Source organism: Sciurus carolinensis, chromosome 12 (assembly GCF_902686445.1).
Source record: "Sciurus carolinensis chromosome 12, mSciCar1.2, whole genome shotgun sequence".
NCBI lineage: Eukaryota > Metazoa > Chordata > Mammalia > Rodentia > Sciuridae > Sciurus > Sciurus carolinensis.
The window spans coordinates 14385793-14408590 of record NC_062224.1 but is presented as its reverse complement, the minus strand read 5'-3'; the positions used below and the strand labels follow the sequence as shown (position 1 = coordinate 14408590).

The 22798-nt window shown below is 39.2% G+C and overlaps 1 protein-coding gene across 1 annotated transcript in view; it reads left to right on the top strand.

Moving 5' to 3' along the window:
- Positions 1 to 22798, top strand: part of Itih5 (inter-alpha-trypsin inhibitor heavy chain 5) — an 82405-nt gene that overhangs the window by 21326 nt on the left and 38281 nt on the right. Inside the window, 4 exon segments of the mRNA XM_047521457.1 lie at positions 224 to 325; positions 3213 to 3463; positions 16590 to 16759; positions 17569 to 17685. Coding sequence (XP_047377413.1) covers positions 224 to 325; positions 3213 to 3463; positions 16590 to 16759; positions 17569 to 17685 — 640 coding nt within the window.

Below are 22798 nucleotides of genomic sequence, written 5' to 3'. Positions count from 1 at the left end.
AATCAGAAGCACCCTTGGTTGGATCTGACCATTTGGACCTGTTGAAAACTGCCCTAGATTGAAATGAATGGTTTAAGGCTGGTGCCCTAGTTTGGAATGCATTCAATATGCATTTCCAAGAGGCAAATAAAAATATTTTCCAGGGTTGTCATGGTTCTGCGGACCATGTTTGAGTCTGTCTTGGAACTGCAAGCTGGTAACACAGCTGTCTCTCGTGTTTCAGGCTTATTGGAGACAAGGTGTATCAGGGTGAAATTACAGAGAAAGAGAAGAAGAATGGTGATAGGGTAAAAGAGAAAAGGAATAAAACCACAGAAGAAAATGAGTAAGTATTGTTTAATTAGGAATTTAAAATCCTGTTCTGCAAAGTATCATGTTTTCTACCCCTTGGCCTATTTCTCTCCCCATCCTCCAAATATTTTTTTTATCCAAGTAATAAATATATGTGATTAACAATATGGTAGATAAACATTGGTAATAAAAAAGATAACTTTGCTCCACCATTCCTTGGTTCTTACTTCATAGAAACATCTGCTTCTCATATTTCTGCGCTGAGTTTTCTTGGTAGTTACCTCCTAACTCTAAATTGTACAATGTGTTGCCGTTTCTTGATTTCTTAATAAAAGTAAGACGCTTATTTGCTGACTGTTGTGAAGAAAGGATTTAGCAAATTTACCTCAGGCCTACTTTCTCCTTGCATTCAAAAATTTTATATTATTATCTTATTTCTTCTTCCACTCATGAGGTGTTTCAACTACCCGAGACTATCCCTCCTATCTTTGTGTGGGGATAGACCCCAGGACCTCATGCATCCCAGGGGAGCACTGAGCGCCACTCCTGTCCCTGTTGCTGCTTCTTAAATGATCATATCCTTCTCTTACCCTTCAGTCTACCTCTCCTCATTCATTTCTTGGATTCATCTTTTGTCATGTAATCATTGACTTTTTACATTTTCAAGGTTATTAACATTTAAATTCGGGTCTATAATGATACTTGTATGTCTATAAACTTGAAAACCAAGTATTTGTTGAACATTTGCCTTTTGATGACTATATAAATAACATTAATAGAAGAACCACCTAGGATACACTAAAATTATATTTCCCCCTCAACCAGCCAAGCGTGAAGGCCTCTGTTCCCTTTGCAGAGAAGTGATCCAAATACCTCGATAAAACGGTATAAACTTGTAAGCCTGATTTTTTCATTAATAAAAGGACACAGCTTTGAGAAAGCTAGTTCTTTAAAATGATAAACTGTCAGAAACTTTGTTGTCATCTTGCTCTGGTCTAGAAGACCTGAGTCACTTTGATACAGAAAGCAGATGAGGTCCAGAGCTTCAGATAAGGCATTTGCACACACGGAATTCCACATTTATCGTAAAGTTAGAATTTCCAAGGACACAGAACCTTGGGTCTCCTTCAAGTCCAGGCTGACATTAATGGCTTTACAAGCACCCCTGCTTTGCTTGGCGCCTGTCCAAACACGGCTTCACTGACTTTTCACCTACACTCTGCCCTTCCCCCCAAACCCCATAATAACCTAGTTTCTGCCTTTTTTGGTGAGGTACCTCCCAGTGCCTCTGGTATGTGGTCTCTCTTGCTGCAGCAAATTATTAAAACCTCACTTTGTGTTCTGCAGCTGTGTCCCAGGTCATCTTTATCAAAATTATTCAGAGTCATGCCACAGTTGACTTCAGCTGGATCATAACATAGAAGTTTCTGTTTTTCCTGGAGTTTCTAATCGCCTTCCTCTTATGAGATAGAATTTAATTTTATTACTATTAATGTTGAGCAAGACACATCATTCATTTGAAATGAGGACAAAATGAATAACTATAACCGAGTTTATGGAAGCAATGGCATCTATGTCACCCAGAGGCCTGGCCAACAGTATTTGGAACACATTGCTGATTGGGAGGCATTCGGATTTCAGAGCCATTAAAGCATTCTGTGAAAACATGGCTGTCTCCAGATTCATGACATATTGTCATTCCTTTGCAGTCTTCTTATAAAACGTTTACCCTGGAATCACTTTTCATTTTCTTCTGGGTTGGTTTTGTTATTTCTTGTATTCCATATTTTACTCTTTCTTGGTTTTCACCTTTACTTTGCTGAAATATATTCTGAAGTGACTTTCTCAGAATGGGTGTGTGAGGGATAGAGTTTCTGAGTCCCTTATTATATTATATAACATTGTATGGAATTAAGGACAAAATGATTTTCCTTTTGCTCTCTGAGGTATTGCTTCAAGGTCTTATCACACCCAGTATCATTGCTGGTCTCTGATGTACTCCAGAATCATTCCTTTTACATGTTTTCTGTAACTCTGATGTTTTACCATAATGGGTTTAGCTGTCAATCCTTTTTCCTTCATCCTGCCCAGTACTCAGTGGAACTTTTCCATCTTCACAAAGCTGTCTCTTTTCACCTCTGCGAAAGAGGAGTACAAGAAGCCTATCAGCTTATTCATTCATTCATACATGAATTTGAATTATTTCCCCTTTATTTGGTCCCCTTTCTCACTCTTATTCTGTTGTGTCCTTTGGAACTCAAATTCAGCAGTCTCTCTGAGATTATTCCAAACTGATCTTTGTTTCTTTCCTTTGCTGCAGCCCCTTCCAGTATGTTCTGAGCTATATTGAATCGCCCAAGTCTTCTGGAACCTTTTTGAAATGTGTTACTCCTCACCCTCCCGCTCTTCATCCTTTGGTGGTCAACCCGCCATCTTGAATCAGAGAACCCTCACTCAGAGTACTGAAAGGATTTGGAATAGTTTGTATTTTTTATAAGTTTTACAGTTCTTTATTTCACTCCAAACACATCCACCAAACTTTTCCAAAGTGAAAAAACCTAATTATGAATTCATTTGTGCAATTCACAACTTGACCCCAAGGCTCCTTCTTGTAGTGATTTGCCTACTTAAAGGTCCCCTTTCTCTTTTCGCCCTTAGGTCTGTCTCTGGGAAAGGTAGGGAAGGCCAGTTTTTGAATTCCCTCCTATTCAGCATTTGTCTTTGGTAAACTTCCTTTGGAAAGGTCTTCCCTTCTTCCAAGACTCGTTTTTATTTTTCCAGTCGAAGGACTCACCTGCTGTGCCCACTGGTCTTCCTGGCATCCTGGTTAAGAGAGTATGGCAGGTGTCCTGAGGGCATCAAGGAAACCTGGCTTTTTCTACTCTGAACTCTACCTGTGGCCTCATTTTCCTTCCTGACAGGGAGAAGGGGACTGACATGTTCAGAGCCTCTCTGGTGATTCCCAGCAAGGACAAAGCCGCCTTCCTCCTGAGTTATGAAGAACTGCTGCAGAGGCGACTTGGGAAGTACGAGCACGTCATCAGCGTGCGGCCCCAGCAGCTGGTTGGGAGGCTGACGGTGGAAGTGAATGTTCTGGAGAAGTCGGGCCTCACGTCCTTGGAGGTGCCACCACTTCACAACAGCAGGCAGAAGGGCGGTGGGAAGGGGGAAGGTGAGTACCGAGTGCTGCTTGTGCTCAGATCTTCCGGGTCAACTCAGAGCTACCACTTGGCACCAGAGAAGTCTGTAGAAGGAACGGCACCCCTTCCTCCAAGGCTTGAATTTTTGTGGAAATTGGAAAGATAGCAACAAAACAAAGACAATGCCTTGTACATCTTTTTTTTTTTTTTTTTTTTCTTAAATATCTGGTCTCTTTCAGGAAATTAAAAGATGTTTGAGTTGTTTTTTTGACACAATAATCCCACTCTTGGGAATCTATCCTAAGTAAAACATCCAGGATATTATTGGGCCTATCACATGCAGGAATCTGTCTGGTAACATTTATTGTAACCAAAGCATACCATCTGCCTAACTATTCAATGATAAGGAAACAATTTGTAAAATTCAGTAATAGCCACAATTCAGCATGTGATGGGGGAAATGTATAAATTTGTACACTTCTCCAGGCATAGTGATGTGGGCCTTAATCCCAGAAACTCTGGAGACTAAGGCAGGAGGATCACAAGTTCAAGGCCAGCCTCGGCAATTTAGCCAGGTCCTAAGCAGCTTAGTGAGATCCTGTCACATACTTAAAAAGGCTGGGGATGTGGCTCAATGGTAAAGTGCCTCTGGGTTCAGTCCCTAGCACCAAAAAAAAAAAAAGGAAAATTGTGCATACTGTTAAATATGCTGTGTTAAATACAAAGTTGACTAGAAAGTTTTATAAAATAATAATAGTTTTATATTAGGGACATGGGATTATAGGGTCATTTCAAAAATCTATTTTTAAATATTCAACAATATGTTATAGTTTTAAAAGATGAAATAATGAAAAATGTGTTCTGTAGATTTGAATTAAGATACAGACATGTAGGCTCATTAGCAGGACCACAAATTGGATGATGAGACAGATTTATTAAAAAAAATTTTTGCCAGGTTTGGAAAGGCAAGATTTCAGGCAAGTGGGACATTGAAAATTGTGAATGTGGACTAAGAAAAGGTGGGTATTTAACATATTGCCAAATTATTTAAGGCCTAGAGCTGGTGTGTGGAAAAACAAATAGGAAGCATGTTCCCCACCCTAGCACACAGTTTAAAGACTTTCCACTGACACGTCATCCAACCTCGGGGACTGCATGCTCCCTGGCTCTGGGGAGACCCGAGTCTTTGTTGTGTGTTGACTCCAAACCCTGACCTTGACACCCAGATCTGAGGCAGCAAAGCCATGCCCAGGGCTCTAGCGTTCTCAAATGGATTGAGATATAACAGTCATTCATATGTCACGTGGGCAGGAGTCATGCGGCTAGTGGATTTCAGCTCAGTTTTTGACTACTCATGACAAAATTATTGCACTTCTGTAAGCCAGCTTGCACAACTGTGCAGGGGGCCACGGTGAGGTGTGAGAGCTTGTGAAGCCCCTGGTCCAGAGGAAGAGCTTGGTAATTGCTCCGGATTGTTTTACTGTTGTTATTATGATCACCTTCTACTTACTGTCATTCTCTGCACCTCTTACCTCCCTGTTAAAGCTCATAGGTGGCTTTGAAGCAGGGCTGTGCGTCTCCTTGGGGGATTTAACCCAGGGCCTTGTACATAGCACATCGCCGAGTGTTAGAGAAGAAAAACCAAGCACAAATAGCCAGGAATGGAAATCTCATTTCTCCAATCATACTTTAGCGGGAGGGACATTTTCCTTTGTACAGCCAAATGAAAGAAGCGTTTTTTTTCAGGGGGAAGAAAAATCTCTGAGTCGGTAGGATCGCGTACAGGGGGTGGAGTATCAGAAGTGCTCTGGGTGACACACAGGGTCAGTGACTGCGTCCGTAAGAGGTTCTGAGGGTAGCTGGGCTGCAGTCAGGAATGTGTGTGTTTTGCCTAATTTTCTGAACCACTGTGATTCTCTGTAGCTGTGTACACGTTGTAATGTATAGGTGTTTGTGTGTACGTGTGTGTATGAATGTGGTAAGTGTATGTATGTGTTGTGTATATGTGCATGCATCTGTGTGTGCATTTGGTGTGTGTGTACATGTTGTGTGTGTGCGTGCATGTTGTGGTATTTGTGTGTGTTATTCTTGGAGGGGGTAATGAATTATAATTGTTGGTTAAAACGCTGCTCACTGTTTATATTCAGGCCCTGCTAGTATCTCAGAGGAGTTTTTCCAGACCACTGATCTCTTGGGATCTGTTTATTTTTAAGAAAATTGTTTTCCTAGCTCTTTGTACCCAAGCAGATACTTGGCCTTCCAGAACGTGGAGATTTCACAAGTGCATCCCAGAGCCAGGTGCAGTGGATTGATTCCCGTGTTGCTGTTGCTCATTCCCATCTTTTTGAGCTCAGCTGTTATTTTTCCTGCAAAATGGTAGCCTCAGCGGTGTGAAACACAGGATGTTGTGATTTTGTCTGGACAGTGTTGCATGTTTCCAAAATAAATCCAGGGTAGAGATCAAACTGGGGTTGGGCTGCACCAGATCATGAGCTAGCTGTAACTGTGTGAATGTGGTCCAAGCCAGGACATGACTCTTGTAGATCTGGCCATGGTTAAGAAATCAGACTCCTGCAATTTGTCTAAGCAAATCTCTGAGGGCTGCACTTTGGATGGGGATTACTGTGTGTGAGGTACTAGATTAAGCTCTTGGCATATAGTGTTAGCTCATTTGGTCTTTATAAGGACCCTATTAGTTCAGGTTCTTTTAATCCTCACTTGATTTATGAAGAAATTAAGGATTAACGAGGTTCAGCAATATGGACAACATCTCATATCTGATTATTCATGGAGACAGAATGTAAGCATAAATCCATCTGACTTCAGGTTCCTGCCCTTAGCCATCGTACTGTACTACCTTCTCACTGAACAGAACATTTTAAACTGCTGGGGCGTGAATCCAAATTCCAAATCTCTTCCCAGTTAAATTTTTAAAAAGGTTAAAAGCAAGACGATCTACTTTTGCCTCAGTTTCCTTGCCAGGCAAATTGGACCCACATCTATTGAATTATATTAACGGATCCCCTTCTCAATGTAAAAGTCAATTGTGTGAGATAACTTACAAGTTAAAACATTACAGGATTATTAAAAGAGTTAATACATGTATAAATTTTCACTTATGACAGGATCCTTAATGTCTAGTGATAAAATAAATAAGATAAAGTGAAGCATAAGAAACCTTGCCTGTTTTAGTCCCCATTTGCTTTACATCAGTGATTCTCGAACCTGACTTTTTTCTGATAGTAACCTGGAGAGGTTGAAAAATAAATCCAGATGGCCAAGTTCACCCCAGACAGGTGAATTAGAGATTGATGGGACATGGGGTGGGGGTTGCCTAGGGCACTGTATTTTTAGGTTGATATTCTGTATGTTTGCACAAAAAACTTAAAAATTTATACATGCTTTTAAAATTTTTAGTTATTCTTAAAGTAAAAGAATAATGCTGAATATTTTTTTCTGCTATTATGCAGGTATGGTCCTAATGACTTTATCCTTTATATGCCTTCCTATGAAATTTGCCCATTTTAAGTGTAGAGTTCAGTGCTTTTTAGTACATTTGCAGGTGCATCAGCAGGTGTACAGATAAATGAAATGTGGAATGTGGACATGAGGAATATTATCCAGGCATAAAAAAAGGAAGAACAAATTCATGTTACAATATGGACCTTGAAAACATTATTCGAAGTGAAAGAAGCAAGATTCAAAAGGTCACAGACTGTACTATTCTGGTTATTTGCAATGTCCAGAGTAGGCAAATCCATGCATACAGAAAGCAGATGGGTGGTTGCCAGGACCTGCAGGAGGAAGGAATGGGGAACGATGGCTTAATGGCTGCAGAATTTCTTTGGTGGTGGTGGAAATGTTTGAGAACTTAATAGAGGTGGTGGATGTGTGATCTTGTGAATATACTAAATGTCACCAAATTGTACACTTTAAAATTGTTAATATTTTGTTCTGTGTGCTTCACCTGAGTTTAAATGAAAAAGTCGCACTCTAGATTGTACTAACCCTGCTCTCTCCCTGCCCTGGAAGCCAGTTTCCTGTGCTCCCGGGCACTTAGCTGTGCGTCTGCTACACGCCTAGGAAAGCAAATGACCAGAGTAGGTGGAACTGGATTTGTAGCTTGCGTTTTAATTGTATCACCTCTATGTATACTTTTTATAAAATTTTGGCTTTCACACAGTCCTTAACACTGAGGAAGCTTAATTAGCAAGAAGAGAAGCACCAGAGACAGCTTCATTACTCTTTAGGTTGGAAGGTGAATATAAAGATGCTACATCTGTCCTTAAGAACAGGTTCATGGCCACACTCGCTGCAAGATCAAGTCACCTCTGACCCGAGATGAAGGGTGTCTTATACTTCATAGATGCTTAATGAGGAGTTGAATAGAATCTGTTTTGAATTTTTACTTATATCTCTCTTTAATCCCTTCACATCATGACTCTGTCTTCTGCTGTCAGGGATCTTTCAGGGCTGTATTCTTAGGTCCTTAAGTTAGCGTCTGGCATACAATGGGTGCTTAGTAAATATTTGTTCAGTGAACTAAGGACTAAATAATTGTTGACCGTGAAAGTATTACTGGTTTTTCAACACTTTCCTGACTTTGCTTGGTGAATTTTGCCTCCTCTTAAGTCTAACTCTTATTTTGTTTTGAAGGAGGAATTAGAGGAGGGAATTTATAATTCACCTTTGGTTCTAGGAGATTCTGGTTCCAAAAATATATACACATCCTGCTTTGCTAGGATTGCCAGATAAAATGCAGGGTGCCTTGTTACATTTGAATTTTGGATAAGTAATTATGTACCATGCAGTATTCGGGACATACTAAAAAGTTACTCATTATTTGAAATTCAAATGTGACTGGACATCCTGTATTTTGATTTTCTAAATCTGGCCTCTCTCCCTTATTAAAGGGCTGCATTGTGATTCACCATTAAGGCCCTCATTCTGCGTTCCTCCCCTGGATGCAGTCTCCATGCAGCAGCTGGAAGGGCATGGCCCTGTTTGGCCTCTGAAATCTCTGTATATTTGCCAGGAAACAATCTGGTTGTTATGTGAGAGTTTCCAACATTGTTCAGCACAGAAATTATTCAGGTATGAATCATTTGGCTCCAGAGTTGGTTTGGTTTTGTTCCTCAATGTCAGTGTGCAAACCCACATTGTCTTGTGTGTTCTGACATCCACGGCAGTCTGGTCGGGACCACCTGTGAGCAGGATAGACCTGAGAGATTGGCACAGGGCTTTTGGCCTGATAGAGGGGAGCAGTCCTGTGAGGCTGCAGTCTTTGCTTCTTCCTGTTTCCTGTTGTCTTGACCTGGTATGTGAGGTGGATACTGTCTACCACAGCTGTGGCTGGAGCCAGAGGTGGTCCAGGGGACATGACATGTCACCGAGAGCATCGCTATGATGGGGTTTCCATTCTCTTGAGGGGCTCCCCTGACACCTTCCCAGCTGCTTGCTGATGTGGTGGTCCCTTTCATGCTAACTGTCCAACAGGCCTGTCTTGAGCGCTTGCTGCATGCCCAGCACTGAGTCAGATGCCTGGAATCCAAGGGTGACTACGACATTGTCACTGCCCTTGGAGAACGTAACGTCAGCAATAGTTTTTTTTTTTTTTTTTTCCTTTTTAAGTTTCGAATTGTTATTAAAAAGCACATAACATAAAATGTGTCATCGTCACCCTTTCTCAGCGTATAGTTCATTGACACTAAGTACATTCCCACTGCTGCGCAACCAATCTCCTGAACGTCTTCATTTTTCCCAACCGAAGCTCTGTGTGCCTTAAACAAGTCATCTCCCTGCCCTGCAGCCCCCAGCAGCCACCACTGTGCTTTCTCTCTGGATCTGACAACTTTAGATGCCTCTTCTCAGTGGAACCTCACAGTATCTGTCTTACTGTGGTTGATTTATTTCACTTGGCATGTCCTTGGTGTTCATGCATGTTGTGTCAAAATTTCTTTCCTTTTAAAACATGAATTACATTTTGTTTATCCATTTGTGTTAACAGACACTTGGATTTGCTTCCATTTCTTGGATTTTTTTTACTCAGGATCCAGCCCAGGGCTTCATGCATACTAGGAAAGTCCTCTACACTGAGCTACATCCCCAGCCAATAGGTCTTAGGAATAATACTGCAGTGGATGTGGGCATGCAGACATCTTTTTGAGTTCCTGCTTTCAATTCTTTTGGACATACCCATAAGTGGAATTGCTGGATCGTATGGTAATTCTACCATAGGAACTGCCATACCATTTTCAATAGCAACTGCGCCATTTTTCATTCCCATGAATAATGTACCAGTGTTCTCGTTTCTTCATATCCTCAACTCTGGTTCATTTCTGTTTTTTTTTTTTTTTTTTTATAATGGCCATCCTAATGGGTGTGTAGAGTTTGCAATTTTGAATATAAAAAAAAAAAACTGCTGTAAGATTGAATCTACAAAATATCACCCAGTTTTTCTCAATTACTAAGTCCTGTTCTGCCTGCTTGTGAGAGGACATTGTAAAGGAATTTAACAGAAATCGCTTAATCTCATATTTCTTTGTGCTGTAGCACAGCTTTTGAGGAATTTCATCTGGCTCCACTTGAAATCCTTTGAGCAGGTAGCAGGTTTTCAGTGGACATAAGATGCTCTAAGCCTGGGACAGTGCTTATTTCAGGAGTTAGCTGCCATTAGAACAGGTACATCTGAAAAATTTGCACATGTTTTCATGCAGAGTCTGGCTTGGGAAGTTGATCAAATATGAAAGCTGAAACTTGGTAATGTATTATTTAGAAAGAAAGCACATTGAATAAATAGTGAAGAAAGCTAATATGCTAAGACATCTGGGCAAACATCACTTAATTATAAGAGTCAAATTTGAATCCTGTCAGCTATAAAATTGCATATTTATTCTACGCTATGTATGTTGCTATCATATCTACATGATACTCCTTTCCCCAAAGCATTTAAAATACCAATAATCAATATCAGGGAGAGGTCCTTTCCAATAAGAGAACTGTATATAATAGACTTATGAAATAACCAATTTTTTTCTCTTCTTCATTGCCTCAGTTACCAGTGTCTCTTCCAATATTGTGCTGGTTTGCATGAATTTTGTCTTTATTGCCTCCACCAAAGGATAGTTGCCTAATTATTCACAGTACTTTTGACTGCCCTAAATTTAAGAAATTGCCTCATTGGATTCCAAGTGAGCTGGTACAAAAACAAACATAAACAATTTAGCCTCTTTCCAAGGGGAAATGAGCAGGCATTGTTTGTTTGGAAATCCTTTTGTAAACGCCCCAGGTGTTGGCTGCCTTTCACGGAGAGTAGCCAGACTCAAGCCCACAGGAAACAGAGGCCAGGAAATCCCTCTGTCTGTGGACCCAAAGGCGTGTAGCTTCCAGCTGATGTCCTTGAGCATGGTTCTCTGCTCTGGAATCTTTCCCCCTTCAGATATTTCATGTAGCAACTGTCTTCCTCTTATTTCCCCATCATTATCTAGGAAGAGAATATTTGTTTGTGTACAACATCCATGCTCCAGGATAAAACCAGGCTTAAACTTGTTCTCTCCAAGCCTTGTATACCATATATATATAAAGTGCTTTGTCATTACATTACAAGATAGAATCACAGAGATGAGTATTTAATAGCACTTATAGTTGTGATTCGTAACTTTCTTTGGATTCCTTGGAAGATGTAGTGAAAGTTACGGAGCCTCTCTTCAGAAAAAAAAAATTGCACATATGCTTCTACATGAAACATATCATTTCAGTTGTCTCTTGGGGAGATCTGACTCTATTAAGATCATTCTTCATGCAAACAGTCTTGAATTCCCTGTCACAAATGTTTGTTATGATGTGTCTGACCTGACGGATTGCTTTTACTGAGTTCTCAGTGATGTAGAGAAAACTGTTATGGTAAAACATAAACTGTGTGTCATCGAAGAGTATTTTTTCCCCGTAAGTTGCTTTTTTATGATAGACAAAGAGTACAAGAAGTGACTTCTAGGGGGTGGGATGGGGACGTGTGTGTAGTGAGCAGCCATTATGTGTAGGCACCCTGCTCATCCCCTTTCCTGTGTGATCTCACTAAATCCTGACAGTGATCCCATGATTGTGGCACAACTCCAGTTAGCAGATGTGGGACGGAGGCGTGGAAGGATTAAGCCAGTCATTTGGAGTCTGTAAACTTGTGAGCCCACTTTGGTGTGATGTGGTTTCCAAAGGTGATACCTCACTTCTTTCTGGAAGACTCGGCTGTCAACAGGAAGAGACCCTCACAGGACCCTGGTGGCCTGAGAGTCTGAGAGGAACCAGTGGGTGGAGAAATTGGGGGTTATCTCGCATGAATCCCCAATGTCTGAATTAAAACCAGAAGATGATGTGAGATTCATCCTCCCCAAGTGGGAGCAGGGTCCATAGTTGGCTCCTTCCCCCTCAGCAAGTGGGCAAGAAGGAAAGGAAACAAAGAGAAGGGAAGAGACAGGGCACTCATTAGAAAAGTAGGTCAGACGCTCCCCTCCTCTGGTCGGCTCTCACACTCTTACCCCCACTCCTCATTGTCTGTGGAACATGTCCCATGATGCCAAGTGCCCTGCTAACACAGCTTACTGTACCCAGGAAACGCTGTGTGGCCAACAGCAGTGTGAACCCCGTTCCCACTAAGGAAGGCTAAGCAGTAGTGTTCTGCTTTGGGATTTTGGTCAGTAGCTATCAGAAGAACCTATACTAACATAATTAGCAGATTCCCCCCAACACACACACACACACACACACAAAGGGGGATTTTTATTTTCTAGAGATAGGACTCTGGAATTGTTCTCTGTAGGTTGTTTTTAAGAGGTAATGGAAAATTCTTTTGGTCACTTTTACTCACTGGGGCTCAATGGGTGGAAGCATCAGGAGCTCAGCTTCTTGGTGCATAATCAGATGGAGAATCAACCCACTCTTCACGTAAAATAAGCCCATTGAGATGAATCTCATGAATTTTCATCATGAACGAACAAACACCGAGGTCAATAGGAAACAAAAGTAATAATACACTATCCTTTCTCACGGTCCATATCAAAGAGCCTAGTCAAATGAATTATGAAGAGAGAAATTATACTTTTTAATCCCCAGTACTTTCATTGGACCCTGAATGTATTAATTCGGGGCACTTGTAAGAAGCATTTTCATGAGAGAGATCTGAAACAAGACAAAGTAGGTACATGCCGGCAGCATAAAGAAGAATCAAATCTAATTATTGCAGAATCTTAGAGATAATCTAACCACTGCCTAATTACATACAACAGATTTTATTGGCAATTTTTTATATGTAAGGCACACCAACTGGGTGTAAGGAACATGTCTATTTTCTAGGCAGAAACAAGAATCACTTGGAGGTCTTGTTAAAAACACACATTGCTGAGTTCCATTCCCAGCTTCTGACTCACAGTTCCCGGGTGGGCCAAGAATTGGCACTTCTAGCAAGCTCCAGGTGGTGCGGCTGTTGCTGGTGCAGGGCCACACTGTGAGGTCTACTCTGCACCGTCCTTGCAGGTGATTACTGCGGGGTTTTCTTGAACACCTCTAAAGAATTGCGTGGTGAGAGCTGTCTGTACCAATAGGACATCTTAGAGTTGGCCAACGCCACGCTGAAAAGTGCTGCCCTTCAAGTCGGTGCCTGGTCCAATTTCTACCAGCTGGAATTACTCAGGATACACCTAGTCCCCATATAAAGGCCTACACTAACACATTTATCCCAAGGAAAAGAGCAGATAGGGGTTTATTTGACCAATTATAATAGGTTCCATGCCTGTTCAGTCTATTCTGCTTTCCAGCTCCCAAGTTCAACTCTTAAGAAATTTGTGTTTACATAAAGTATGCAGATATTTTGTGTACAGCTTGATGAGTGGGTGCAGGTATACATACCCATACAACTAACTCCCTTCCACATTGAGATTCAGGACACTTTTACCACTCCAGAATTTCCTTTGTGTTCTTTCCAGTTAGTATCAACCCACCAAAGGAACAATTGCTGTTCTTCAGTTGCTGTGAGCAAGCAAGTTGTGTTTGCTCTTAAACTTCATGTAAATGGAAGTGGAGAGAATACTCTGTTTTGTATCTGATGCTTTCAATCGACATGACCATGAGATTCAACCCTGTTGTAAATAGCAATAATGAGCCTTTCATTTTAATTGCTAGGTAGTATCCTAAGTTTGACGTACTGTACAGTCTTATATTTAATTCCTTCTATTTTGTGTATGTTTAAGGTTGGTAATAATATTAGCTGGTGTGACTGCTTATCATGAACCAAATACGTTATGTCACTTCATCTTGTCAGTAATGTTACATGGGTGCCACTATTAATCCACTGTACACAGGAGAAACCAAGGCTCAGTAATGTAGAAGTAGAATCAGTATTTGAATGGGTCCTCTTGACTCATGACCCTGAGTTCTTAACTGACGTATGGCTATGCCTCTCATTCTTGGTGTTTTACCACTAGTCACCATTGCGACATTGATCCCAGAGAATTACAGTTTCCTATCTTTAGCCCCCTTTCTTTCAGTTGTGTGATGGTTCCGAGGCTTCTTCAGCTATGCCAGTAAAGTGAACAGGGACACTTGTCAATGTGCCATCTTGATTTTTTTCCAACTCCTTCAAATGAGAGATTTGTTGAAAGCAGTTTCTTCTTTGTTTGTCTAAAAAAAATTAATTTTTCTATTTTGCAAGCTCTCTGATCACTTCCAAAATCCCTGCCCTTGTTAAGTGCAAATAATAGAAGAATCAGTTTAATCCTGAGGTTCCTGTTAAGGTTACACCTAAATTGTCCCTGAAAAATAACTGTCTGTTCTGATGAAGGAAGTGTTTAAACTTCCTTTGACTTTAGTATTTGAAAAAGCTGTTAGCAGAAGGAAGTTTATTCTTAAATACAAATTACTGGGGCCATTTATACTTCATTTCCTTTTTTATTCTGCTAATTGCAGATGGGAAATTAGTGGTCAGCCTATTCCATGGTATCAACTTGAATAGATTTTTAAAAATAATCAGACACTTTATAGCAATTTAAGCCTGGTTTGGAGTCAGTATATGGATTTAAAATTTAAAAAACCCTCTGTGTGTAATTATGATTAAGAATTCTTATTTTAATTTTGACTAATAATTCTCATTTCTATTTTCATACTACTTATGATGCATTCAGATTTCAAAGTATGGATTTTATTACTAAGTACATTGACCAGTGTTGTTTATACTTATAACTGTGGTAGTCTGCTAAGTAATTCTCATGTTCTAGTAGGAAATGAAGCTCAGAAGTAAAAATGGGATTCTCCTTGTTTAGTGTCTCATTACACTAGTTTTTCATAAATTACATAAAATCCATTCATTGATAATCTTTCTGTAGTTCTAATTCGTATCCTAAGAATCACATTAGGGAAAATTTGGGGGATTTGTTCTTAAAGAGCCATATGCCTCCTGACAAAGGGTGTATTAGGGCAGCCAGATGATTGATGAGGGGAAGATTTTCTTTATGGACTAATTCCATATGGAAGGAATGATAGAATTTGAAGTCATCATTCTGCAGTTCTAATGAATTGGTGGACCTAGCTTTCATCAGTCATTGGTAAAAGTATCAAGTGAAATATCACTGGGGAACTTTTTAATAGGAATGAGGGGTTGAGTCAACAACACCTGCACACTGTCATTGTTAGTGCCACTAAAAGTAGACAGGGACACATTGCTTACCTTCTAATGTGATGGAGTAGAAAGAACTTGGCATCACTTATAAGGTGTTACCATGAAGATACTTCAGCTATGAAATCTTCATCTCCTCTGAAGTAGTTCAATAACATCAAACCTGAATCTAATCAAGCTTCCAGTGCTGACTTCCAGAACACCAGTGAACACATGGGATTGAGCTGTGGTGCTTAGACCTAACTGCACATGAGAATCACACAGGCAGTTTTTCAAAGACATAATGCCTAGTCTACATCTCAGAATAATCCAGTGAGAGTCTCTGAACCTGGGCATCAATATTTTTTATAGCTCCTCTAAATATTACAATGTCAGCAGATGAGAGGAGCAAGTTCAGTGACCAAGGTATACATGTATGTATATATGTATGTGTGTGTGTATAGTTTTAGTTAGGGTTGGCATCACTGTGATCAAAATACCCAACTAGAACAACTTAAGAAAAAGTTTATTTGAGGCTCATGGTTTCAGAGGTCTCAGTCCATAGATGTCCAACTCCATTGCTCTGGGCCTAAGGTGGGGCAGCACATCATGGGGGAAGGACATGCTGGAGGGAAACTGCTCACCTGTCATAGCAGCAAGGAAGCAGAGAGGTGGGGTGCAGGACAGGGAAGATGTACCTTTCCATCCAGGGCATGACCCCCAGTGGCCCACCTCTGTCAGCCACGTCCCATCTTAATTATCACTCCATCCTTTCACACTAGGATGGACTGATTAGGTTACAGCTCTCATAATCCAATCATTCACCTCTGACTATTCCTCATGTCCACACCATAACACACACGTACACGCACACACACATATTTAGAAAAGAAGAGTTGTAGAGGGAAGGACACTTGAGATTTAAAGATACTTTAAGAAACAAATCAAATGTGATGTGGAGATTTTGTGTTGATCCTGATGCAAACACATCAACCATACCATGACATTTTTAAGAGAATTTTAAGACTGAGTATTAGACAATAATAAGACATCAAGCATTAACTTTGTTACTTGTGATAATGTTTTGTAATTAAGATAGAAAAATGTTCTTATGCTAGAATGCGTACTGAAATATTTATGGATGGATGATGATGTCTGAGATTTATTTCACAATAATCTAGAAAAAAGTGAAATAGAAGTAGATACAAACAATTGGCAGCATGTTGGTAATTGTTACAGTTAAGGGATGGCTATATGGGGGTTCATGTTGCTATTCTTTCTACTTTTGTGCATTTTAACACTTTGCATAAAAGGTTAAGAAAAGAGCCATAACGGTGAAAGATGGGATAGCATATCTCCTACATTGTGGTATGTTAATAACACAAAGACTCAGAAGGTTATGTGAACTGCAAACCTGTGATAAGATCAAGTCTAACCCTCTTTGTCTATACAAAAATGGTTCTTCTTTTTAGGGAAATATTTATATATTGTTATTAACGATGTTTATGTGTTATCTGCAGATGATTTGGGACCACCTCCTTCTACTGTTATCAACCAAAATGAAACTTTTGCTAAGGTCATTTTTAAGCCCAGTGTGGTACAACAAGCCAAGATTGCCCAGAATGGAATTTTGGGAGATTTCATCATTCGATATGATGTCAATAGAGAACACAGCATTGGGGATATCCAGGTACCAGGTTTTATGTTGCTATTTCATATTGGTAGCTTGATACTTTTTGCTAGGCTCAGAACTGTAATTTTGATACATTAGCTAAGGGCAAAAGTTCTTTCTGGTTCTTTGTAAATTTGTTTTACCCCAAAATATGTCTTCAAAGAAACTAGAGATGATCCTTGCTGGAAGCTGAGGGTACCTATTTCCTGCTCCAGTAATCTGGACAGCTAATGAAATCTAAAATGTAATTTTCCCTGTGGTGTTTTAGATGAGGTTAGAATTTTAGTTCATCTTCAATTTTAATTAAAGGAGACTGTTCCACAGCTTATTTCCCTTTAGGTTTTATTGCTCCAGAGACAGGGTAGGAATATTAAAATATATTAATGTGCATCCAGAATGTTGACAACCTTGATGTCTCAATGCGTAAAATGCTTGGTAAAAACCAGATAATGAAAGAAGTAGGATTCTGAAGTAGCAAGGTCAATGGGACGGATAGTTAAAGTTGAGTGGCTTGTCAGGATCAATACTTCTGTTTTTCAATGCTGGGGATTAAACCCAGGTCTCACTCATGCTAGACAAGCACTCCGTCCTTACATCCTCTCCGTCCCCCCCCAATACATTTTAAAGGGATGATTCTATCCTTATACAGATTAATTAGCAACTGGTTTCTTTGGGGGCAACCACAGATAATTTTGCTCTGAGTGTGGAATGTGACCCTAGACTGTTTCATGCCATCTCAGATCTAAAAGCCCCACAGATGAACTATTTTGGATAATTTTCTTCCCTGCACTGGGTACTACCATTTTTACTTTGTTTACCCTTATCAGGTTCTAAATGGCTATTTTGTGCACTACTTTGCTCCTAAAGACCTTCCTCCTTTGCCCAAGAATGTGGTCTTTGTGCTTGACACCAGCGCCTCCATGGTGGGAACCAAACTCCGGCAGGTGAGTGCGTGCCGACCGCCTATTTTTTCCTATCTGTTTTTTCCTAGGACAGTGATCTGCCTTGTGAATAAAATTCAGTTGCTTCCAGATGTTCACTTTATCATCCAGCTATTCTAACCACAGAGAACATTCCTGAATTGAAGCCATTGATATAAACCATTGTTCTACCGTGTTGGTTTTAAGAGAGCAGAGGGACATGCTAGAGAAACACCTTGACACTGGGCACTGGCAGAGCAGATGACATGAGAGAGAAAGGAAAGACCACTCAACCACACAGCCATGGTCCACAGAATAATTCTGCTCAGCCATGATTCCTTGGAGAGTAACAGTAGGATCATTGGAAGTCCCCTTGGCATATCCTTAGAACAAAGAATTCAGGTCTCAGTAATTCAGGACTGATATTTTCACAGAATTTGCAATGAATCTTAAAACTTCAGGGCTGGAAGGGATTAAGGGCACATGTAGTCTGCTGAGAAATGAAGTTATCCTGAAAATACATTTCTTTTTACAAATCATTATAAAAGGTGATTCCTTATCTTACTTTGGTATCATAAATATCATTTTGGGGATTTGTAATATATTCACAACTTTCATAAGGTGAATTGAGAACTTTAATAACTCTACATTCATTAAAAACTGAGGTCTTTATCTTTTCTTTTTAAATTTATTATCTGTTTTTTTTTTCAATTAATCATATATACACAACTTAATGAGTAAAATAGTACCTCAAAGCTCTTAAGAATTCATATCTAGGGGCTGGGGTTGTGGCTCAGTGGTAGAGCGCTTGCCTAGCCTGTGTGAGGCATTGGCTTTGAGTCTCAGCACCACATATAAATAAATGAGTAAAATAAAGATCTATCAAAATCCAAAAAATTTTTAAAAAAGAATCCATATCTACCCATTTCCACCATAGGTTCATATGCAGCTGACTCTAGTACTAGCTAATAATGTATTGCAAATATTTTCCTCAGTTGATTATAACTTTATGAATGGTTTCTTGGATCATTTGTATTTTTGGAATCATGTAGTAAAATATGTCAAACTTTTTTATGGCATTCGGTTTTCCTCTACCCCAGGATTGCTTAAATATTTTTTCACCAGAGTATAGCTAAATATTTTTTCTAATTAAGATAGGCAGAAGATAACCTCACCCTGTAAAATAGCTCCTTATACCACTTCAACATCACACCTCATCCAAGTTCATTTTGCCAACTCTTCCATTTTTATTGCTTTTCCTTCTTTCCCTGAATCTTTTAAAATTTGTTCTAATTAGTTATATATGACAGTAGAATGCGTTTTGACACATCATATGTAAATGGGGTATAACTTCTCATTCTTGATGTTCTGTCTCGAAGTACTTTTCTTTTTCCTAAAGAACATTCATTAATAGTGTTAAAGTCAGTTGTGAATTTTTGTGAAGAATTCTCTCAATTTTTGTTGGCCAGAAAATTATTTACTTCACTTCATTTTTAAGTATATTTTTACTGGATATGGAATTTTAGGTTGGCCATCATTGTCTTCTGTCTTCCATATTTGCTATTGAAAGGTCAGTAAAAATTTAAACTATTTTTCTCTAAGGGAATTTTAATTGTTGACTACTTTTAAGATTTTCCTTTGTCTTTAATTTTGTATTATTTTAACATGGTGGTTCTAGGGTGAATTTCTTTCTATTTATTCTGCCTAAATTCATAGAACCTCCTGAATTTGTGGATTCATGGGTAGTTTCTTAGTCATTATCTCTGAAGTTCACTTTTCCATGTGTAATTCCAATGTCAGAACTTTTTCTTTATTCCTCTCTCTTTTCCACATTCTCTTCTCTATATTACGACTTTGCTTTTCCACACTTCACTTTAGACCTATTTTCCAGTTTGCAAATATGCTTTTCAGATATGTCTAAGCAGTTGTTAGACTCATCCTTTGAGTTATTTTGGTTATTGTAATTTTTTGCTCTAGAAATCCCATTGTTTTCAGATCTTTCTCAAATCTGTTTAGTCATTTTTAAAAGAATTTTCAGTTATTTTACAAAGTTTTTTATAATGTTTTTAAAAATTTCCCAAGTACAGTAGTATCATTAAAGTTTGTCCAATAAATCCAGATTTTGGAACCTCTTAGGGGCTGTTTTGATTGTCTCCCATCTTCTTGTCTTGTGTGACTGGATATCTTTGATTGACAAACATTAAATTTTAGAAACTGTGAAAATATGTTGAAGCCTGGTATGATTGTGTGTTCTTCTACAGAAAGTTTTGGCTTATTTCTGTCAAGTTCTTAATCTGGGATTCTTTTTTTTTTTTTTTTTTTTTTTTTTTTGGTGCTGGGGATCGAACCCAGGGCCCTGTGCTTGTAAGGCAAGCACTTTACCAACTGAGCTATATCCCCAGCCCCTAATCTGGGATTCTTTAGACCTATATGCAGGGCTCAAGATTTTTTCTGGGCACCCAAGTGACTCAAAGTTGGATTGCTGAGATTACTTGAAATACTTTCAAGATTAAAAAAAATACATTTTCTTTGCCTTGAGTTGTTCTCAAGAGTGGAACCAAATTGCCTATAGTTTTCTCAAGTTTTCCCCAAAGTTTCAATCACACCATAGTGAAGTATTCTTTCATAGTGTGTGATTATTTATCAATGATGTGAGAAGCTTCATGGTCTTTCCATACGCACTCTGTAAGGTTTTTGCGTTTCATGATATAAGTTCTTTGCTGACCAAGTTGTTTTTGTGACTTTTGTGGGTGCATAATAAATGTGGACAGACTTCTTTTTTTTTTTTAATTTTATTTAGTTGTCAATGGACCTGTATTTTACTTGTTTATTTATATGCAGGGTTGAGAATTGAACCCAGTGCCTCACACATGCTAGGCAAGTGCTCTACCTCTGAGCTACAACCCCAGCCCAACTGTGGTTCCTTTTGAGGCCACTGTTGGCCACAGAATAATGTGCTTATTAGGTCTTTTGTATAAACTAGCATGACAGTCCCCACTTGTATCTTCAATCAATGAATAGTTATTAAGTAGGTATCGTTTGGTAGATTTCTCTGAGTATTTCACTTACTTCTTGTGCATCGTGTGTCTTCAGACTTTCTTTCCTCTCTCTCTTTCTGTTTAAAATATGAGTATCATGAGGACAGGTTTGGGTTTTCTCTGACCTAGTTTAACTTAATGAAGAAAGTCACTATAGTCAATCTGAATTCCTTTGCCACCATATATTTTCTATTCTGATACTTTTATTTGTCATCATATCATGAATATATCTTGTTATTAAATATTCTTTAAAAACCTGATTTTAATGGCCAGGGAGCAGTACTACCTAACAGAAGCTTCTGTGAGAATGGAAATACTTCACACTTGTGCTGCCAAATATGGTAGCCACTTGTCACAGAGGCTATTGAACATGTGAGATGTGGCTACTGCAACCAAGGAACTGAATTTTTTGTTTTATTTAATTTTAATAAGTTTTAATTTGAATACCTAATGGTTACCACATGGGGTAGTGTAGTTGTATAATATTACTCACCCCACACATGAGAGGCTTTTCAATTCTTCTTCTTTTTTTTTTTTTTTTTTTTTGCTATTACAGACACTATTGGGATGTGTCTTTGTTTAGAAATCCTTGACCACACGCCCAGTCATTTTCTTGTTAGATTCTTAGAAGTGGAATTACTGGGGCAAAGAATGCCAGCTCCTTAGTGAGTCTTGATACATATTACAAAGACATTTTCTGTAAAGGCTGTATGAATTTATAACATTCAAACCTGTTATCAGAGTAGTGATTCCAAATGAACTAAGGAGTCAAAGGTCATCAATGAACCATGCCCAAAGATATGTCTAAAAATATAGGGACATGTTTAACTGATTTTAAAGTGGTGAGGAAGGAGGGACTGTTAAGCCTAAAAACAATGAAAATAATTACAAGGGAAATAAATAATTTGAGTTATGTAAAATATTAAACTGTTGGAAATTTTTTAAAAAAAGTCAATGAAAGATCAGGAAATTGTTATAAATTAAAAGAATAAAAGTCAATAAAAATTGGTAAGCCATATGCAGGAAAAAGACAGGAGTTGATCATTCATATAAATGAGCTGTTCTGGATCAAAAACAGGTAATCCTACACATGAAAATAAGCAAAGGGTGTGAGACGATCCACGAAGAAGAAATGAGAGGATTCAGTAAGATCATGAAAAAAGGGTCAAGTGTATTACTATTTAGATCAATGCAAATGAAAAGAAGTACTATTTTTATCTTCATCATTTCAAACTGTGAATAATGTAAATTATTAATAATGACACTTTCAATAGTATGCATTTGTAGTATCAACACAATTATATTTGGATTATTTCCCAATAAAGCATTAAGCAATACCAAAGTGGGATATTCCTGATGGCTGGGAGACCGTTAGTCACCCACAGGCTGAAGCCTCTGGAAGTATTGATGGCCCCCACGCCTGAGTCACTTCAGGGTCTGATCCCAAACCCAGTCCATTCCAGTGCACAAGGGTCTTCTTCCCCTTCTGACAGGACAATGATCAAGAATCTTCTTACCAAGTAACCCCCCCAAAAGATAAATCCTGCCCCAAATTGTACAGAGAAAACCTATGAGCCAGGTGTGGTGGTGTATGCCTGTAATCCAAGCAACTGGGGAGGGTGAGGCAGGAGGATTGCAAGTTTGAGGCCAGCCTCAACAACTTAGTGAGACCCTAAGCAATTTAGTCATTCTGTCTCAAAATAAAAAAATAAAAAAGGCCGGGCATGTTGCTCAGTCCTAGGTGTCCCTGGGTTTAACCCCTGGTACAGAAGTAACCAACCAACCAACCACATCCATGAGCTAAATCAGCACCAACTAAATTTATCTTCAATCATAAAATAGTTCCAACACCTCTTACAAATATAGCCTGGAGCATTTTCAACATGGTATTTATTATGCTGTGGTTTTACATGAATTATGTAATAAGGGGATATTTAATTTTTGTAACCATTTGCATCCCCATTGAACCTCTGGTGAAACTGAGGTTCTGCGTGGTATATGATGGGCAGCGAGCGGCAGAGTCAGGCCTCATTCCCAGGTCTGACTCTGGAGCCCATGAATCAAACCCTGATGCTGTGGGGCTTCTGGACCAGCAACAC